The 6,000-nt window shown below is 56.5% G+C and overlaps 1 protein-coding gene across 6 annotated transcripts in view; it reads right to left on the reverse strand.

Annotated features, from left to right (window-relative positions):
* Window positions 1–5,449, reverse strand: part of ARRB1 (arrestin beta 1) — a gene marked incomplete at its 5' end in the record, with an annotated part of 72,233 nt that extends 66,784 nt beyond the window's left edge. For 4 of the 6 annotated variants that reach the window (XM_081061768.1, XM_081061775.1, XM_081061773.1 and 1 more), the window contains one exon: window positions 5,189–5,350. In XM_081061768.1, coding sequence (XP_080917894.1) covers window positions 5,189–5,208 — 20 coding nt within the window. Of the gene's footprint in view, window positions 1–5,188 lie in introns of all 6 variants that reach the window. The other 2 variants (XR_013994124.1, XM_081061771.1) reach the window with 1 other exon arrangement.
* Window positions 5,450–6,000: the final 551 nt, after the last annotated feature.

Genomic DNA, 6,000 nt, shown 5'->3' on the forward strand with positions numbered 1-6,000 from the left:
GCAAAGAGCAAACAGAAATAGTCCCAAATCACAAGGAGCTCACCTGCTGTGGAACAAAGACATGTGGGGTATGGATACAGGAGTGAGAAAGTGCCTTGAAACCCACCCACCCCAGCACCCAAGGCCCTCTCACCAGGGCTGCACCTCCCTCACCAGCCTCACTCCTCACATTCGTGAATCATGCACCCACATCCACTATCTGCACTTTGGCATAGGCTCTTCCTTCTGTCTAGAACACCTAAGCCTTCTTCATGCCCCAGGACCCAGCTCAGGGGGCACCTCCTCCAGGAAGCCTTCCCCAAGACCGGCAGCCTGAGTCAGGTTCCCCGTCTTTCAGGAGCCAGAACAGACATACGTCCCCTGTGACCAGTTCACACGCCCTCCGTGTTCCTCCAGGCCCTTGGCTGACACTCCAGGTCCCCACGCTCCAGAACCCCAGCCCAGGGCCTCACACCCTTCCTCCAAGAGACTCACCCCACTGCCAGGCATGGAGAACAGCAGGGTTCTCCCCCTCTCCTCTGCCCCTGGACCTAGCTTTGTCCTCATCACTCCATCAAATTCCCTCATCAAGTCACCAGCCACTGCCTTCTGGCTACATCCCAGGGGTCTTTTTCCAGCTTGTCCTCTGTTAGTCCTTCCCTGCTTCTTTGGCTCCCAGGACACAGCCTCCCTTGTGTCCTCGCTCCTTTCTCCACCCTCAGCCATGGGTACTCTCCAAGGCCCCAGCTATCTCCAACCATCCTCTCTTCATAGGCCACACCTTCTCCCTGTGCCATGTTATCTATACTCCCCAAGTCAACTATACCATCTCTAAAGAAAAGACGTTCAAATCCCCACCTCCCACCTTCACCCTTACCCGCCCCCACCCCCAGGTCCTGACTTACCTATGCATAAGTCCCCCTACATCTTCCTCAACTTCTAGTCTGGCTTCCTGCCAAGCTCTTTACCCCCCACAGGCCTCATGAGATGGGCAGCATGGTCACTCTGGCAATAGTGGAGAACGTCCTAATGGAGACCAGGAAGCTCCTCGGGGCAGGCTGACCCTCAGCTTATTGTTCTCCCGTTGCCCAGCCCTGAGGTCTGGCCAGCCCACAACTCAGGATCCCAGAACCCATGCTTCAACCTCGGGCACGGAGGTCCAAGCTTGGAATGAAGAGAGCCATGCAGACGTCTGAAGCCCAGAGGCTGGCCTAGAATCAGGGATCGGAGTCGATGGGTCAGGCTCTACTTTTGTTCCCAGCAGCCCAAGTGACCCTGACCAAAGCCACAGGACTTGCCCACGTTCTAGCCAAGATGGGTCACACAGAGCTTAACCGCCAAGAGAGACAACAGCCAAGGCTCACAGAGAGCTGGTGATTACGTGTCCTCATGACATACACCCTCCTCCGCCGCCAAAAAAGAAGAGTTCATAAACATTTGTAGGAAAGGAAAATCCATTCCACTCCATTGCCTTTCAGGAAGTCCCTCCTGTTATCTAACAGCAAGAAGCAGAAGGGAGGCACAACTTGAGGACACGGCTGCCAGGGAGATGGGGGAGGCCCACTGTTAGCCAGACAAGCTCCCTCCCTCTGAGTGAAAGCATGGAGCAGCAGAGGCGCTTTGTGGGCAGACAGGCCTGGGTTCAGAAGTTCACCGGCTGAAGGCAGTGGACCAATTATTTAATCTCTCCTAATCTGTTTCCTCATCTGTGAAATGGGAACAACAGTCCCTTAATAGGATCATTGGGAGAATCAAATGAGATCATGTGTGTAACTCCTGACACACCAGATGCCCAACCAGTGAGACGAAGAAGCTCCACCACCTTATTCATGTTTCTCAATTCCCTCCTCTCCACAGCCTTGGTTCAGAGCTCGCCTTCTCTCAGGCTCTTCAGCCACCTCACAGGTCTGCCTGCTTCCAGGCCAGCTCCTCCCATCCACCCTCCTTGCCACTGCCAAAGGCCCCCCTCTGAAATGCAGATGTGCTCCCACCCCTCCCCTCCTCACACTCCTCTCTGAATCACCATCAACTTCTGGACAAACTCTCTCCTCAGCTTGACATTCCAGGCTGTTGATGACTGGGCCGTGTTTACCTCGTAGGGCTCACCCAGCATCCGCAGCGCGTCTCGCAGCTGCACGTGTTGCTTCATGCTCCCAAAGCTGCACATTCTGCACCCTCTGCCAGGAATGATGTCCCTAACCCTATCCCCTTGGCTTCCTCACCCTTCCAGATGAAGCTCAGTAGCTCCAATGTCACCTCCTTTCCAGGGAAGCTTCCCTTACTGTGTCCCCACCGGGACTTGTGTGGGGACTCCTCCTTAGCCCCCCACCGCACCCACTCTGCATTATAATCACCTGCTCTGCTCTAAATCCCTTGGGGACTGAGTGGAGCTATGCATCTTGAACCCCCAGCCCCTGGCACTCAGTCAACATTTGTTGAAAGGATGTATGATTGTTCCCAGAGCACCTTGTTAGAACAGTCAGCATGCGTGTACTACTTGCCCCGTAATGAGTCTTATCAGGTATTTAGCTCATCCCCTCTTTCCTCCTCGACCCCAGAAGTTCCTAGAGGGCAGTGACAGTTTCTGACTAATTCCCTTTATCACTTGCATATCGTGGATGCAAATCCAGGCCCAGAGATGAACATGATGACCCTTAGAATATTGGATATTTGTCTGAGATAAAGCAGAGTCCCAAGGCTTTTGAACAAGGAAAGATACAGCCCATTATTGATTTTGCCTTTCTCTTCCAAATTACTCAGGAAACCTGCCTAGAAAGGAGAGGGAGGCCTCCTGGGGCTACAGGAAAGACAGCGCTCTGCAGAGCTACCCTTGGGTGGAGTGTAGCCACGCCTGGGCTCCAGATTCAGGCAGTCCTCTTCCTCTGCGAAGTGAATTCAATACACACAAGGAGAGCCCTGAAAATTTTAAGTATTAATAGCTCCAATATATAGATGGGAAAACTAAGGTCCAGAAAGGTGAAGACAATAGCCCAAGGTCCCCTAGTGACTTAGAGACAGAGCAGGGGGAATCATGGAAAAGGCTCTGGCCCCAAGGATAGGGTCTCCAATAGGTGCCTCACTGCTCATGGTGTCCCCAACCTGCTGACAACCCATGGCAACAGGGGACCAATGACATTCCTCCCCAAGTCACAGAGAGGCGAGCCAAGGCCCAAGAGGGGCTGAGTCACCGTGATAGCAAAGCAGCACAGGAGGAATGAAGGAGAGGAAGGGCTCCTGACTCTCTGCAGGGGAAAAAGTCAGACCTCACAGTCAGGTGGATCTTTGCTTTTTGAAGAACATGGACGTGGTGGAGGAGAGTCACATGTCCTCCCTTCTGCAAAAGACAGAGACCTGGCTCACAGTGCTGGCCAGCCGGCTGCAATGGGGACTAGCCATCAAGGTACATTCAGACGCCTCACGATCTTCTGAAGCCTCCCCCACCAGTCTGGGCCTCCCACACAGAGCAGGGCACCCCACCCAGGCCTGCAACCCAAGGCCTACAGGGGCTGGCAGTATCCAAGGGCAAGTCACAGAGAAACTGACCGAGTGGGCAATAGCCTCGGCCGTGCTTCAGACCCTTCCTGACTTTAAGCGAGTCAGGTAACCTCTCTGAGCTCTGGTTCCTCTTGAGGGAAATGGGGAAGAGGAAACAGCCTCCTTGAAGAGCTGTCAGGAGGATGGTTGGGAAGCGTTTCTAAACCTTCGGAGCACAAGTTACCTCTGAGCCTCAATTTCTTTTGGAAAATGGAAATAATCTCTGGAGAACCTTTCTCATGCTGTTGAGAGAGTGTGTCAGATGGCAATGGGTGTGACATTGCTTTGTCAGTGATCGCAAAACATGATGACCTCTGAGGCCATTTCTCCCTCATCTATTAGTTCCTTCAGGACACATCTTTGATCCCCACACTATTTCTAATACACAGCAGGTGCTCGACAAATAATTATTGGAAGCAAGAAGTGACAGAGGGAGGGTGGAGAGAAGGAAGAGAGGAGCGGGGAGTGGAGCACAAGGATAGGAGACAGGAAAGAAAGGAAAAATGAAAAAGAGGGAGTTGTAGAAGGTGTAAGAGGAGAGAGAACTTAAGGAAGTGGGTAAACTGAAGGGACAGATCTAAAGTGCCTGACCAGGGCTGTCCCCAGGGGTTGCGCTGCCCCAGCCCCCTGCCCCCTTTTGTCCCAGTTTCCCATTTCAGAGGCATAGCCTCTGCCTTTCAGAGTTAGGGAAGGCTCCTAAGAAGATAGGAGCGCCTCTCCCACCCCAGCTCAAAACAGATCCCAGCCAGGCCCTGAGGCCTGGGGAGGTCAGACAGAGGAAAAGGAAATCGGTGGATGGGATGCGGTTTTCCCAGGCTCCGGGGGGGCCTCCCACCCTGTGTAATATGTGTGTGTTTCCACTCCTTGCCACGTGAGGACTGGAGTGAGTGTGTCAGCAGCCCACGGTCTGTTAGCTTGTCACCCTGGGGTACCAGTCTGTGTGGGCATTAGTCTGGTTTGTGTCTGTGGGGGGTCAGTGTCAGTGTGGTTTTGCTAACAATGCGTTAGTGAGATAAGTGCCAGCACAAGGGTTCATGTCAATAAGGGTGACAACACATGTGTGCCAGAGCGAGTGCAAGTGACAGTGCATGTGTATCAGTGTAGACCAACACGTATGTGCTAGCATGAAGGTGTGTTAGCGTTGACGTGTGTTGGAGTGTGACCCGTGTCCGCCAACATGACGGTCGGCAAGCATGTGTTGACAAGTGTGTACCCGTGTGTGACAGTGTGTCACTGTATGTGGTGAGTGTGTGCCAGCATGAGCGTGCCCATGGATGAGTGTGCCCGTGTGTCCAAAGGACCGTGTGTACCACTGTGTGCCAACCTGCCCCTGTGCGTCTCTGCTGCCGCTGCCTGGGAGTGTGTGTGTGTGTGTGTGTGTGTGTGTGTGTGTGTGTGTCTGTGTGTGTGTGTGTGTGTGTGTGTGTCGGCGCTGAGGAGCCCGGCGCCTGATGGGGCGGCTGGTCCTCTGCTCTCGGTACCCGTGCCCACGGCCCTGCCAGCGACCACACGGGAGACCGCTGGGGCAGAGGAGAGCCGAGTGCCTCCCGAGCCGGGCGTGGGGGGTCCTGAGGAGACCACGAACGCGGGGCCAGAACGCGGATTAGAACCCCTGGCCGTGCCCGCGCCCAGCTCGCCCCCACGCGCAGCGGGCTGCCCCGCCGCCTGCACTCACCGCGTCCCTTTGTCGCCCATGGTCCGCGGCGGCCGCAGGGAGGTCCGCGGCGTCAGCACCCAGGCTGGAAAATCCCCGGCCCGCAGGAGGAGCGGGGCCAGCCTGCTCTCGGCTGCCTGCTCCGCCTCCTCCGCTCTCCCGCCGCCGCCGCTGCCCCCGCCCGGGTCCACGCCCGCCGCCTGCCAGCGCCCAGGCCGCGGCCAGGGGCGTGGAGCAGTGCGGGGAGTGTGCGTGTGTGTGTGTGTGTGTGTGTGCGCGCGTGTCTGTGTGCGCGCGCGCCGCCCAGCGAGCGGCCAGGGCAGGGCAGCCGGCCACTACAGGGCCCGCAGAGTATTTGGGGGTTCGCCCGCGCGCGTGTGTGTGTGTGTGTGTGTGTGTGTGTGTGCACGTGAGGGCACACGAGGGGGAGGGTATTCGTGCGGGAGTGTGCCGGCGCGGGTACGTGTGCACGCCGCGTGCGCGGGACGATTAGGAGAGTATTTGTGCAGATGAAGCTGTGTGCACGTCTTTGTGCAGCTGTGCGTGTGTGCAGACGCACTCCCCCACGCACGCCGGGGACAGTCTTTGTGTGTGTGGGCAGGTGAAAGCCTAGAGTCTACCCTGGCGGCGCCCCTGGTGGGGTAGGGGTGGGGTAGGGGTGAGACTCCGGGTGCCTGGCAAGGCCTTCGCCCTCTGCTCAACGCTCCCCCTACCCCAACTCCCCGCCCTTCTGGTGAGAGAACACCCAACCACCCAACAGGGACAGGAAGCAGGAGTGGAGGGGGCTGGGGAAGAGCGTCTACACGGGGGAACTGATGAGGATGGGAGGGGAA

This window comes from Rhinolophus hipposideros, assembly GCF_964194185.1.
Source record: "Rhinolophus hipposideros genome assembly, chromosome: 10".
Lineage (NCBI taxonomy): Eukaryota > Metazoa > Chordata > Mammalia > Chiroptera > Rhinolophidae > Rhinolophus > Rhinolophus hipposideros.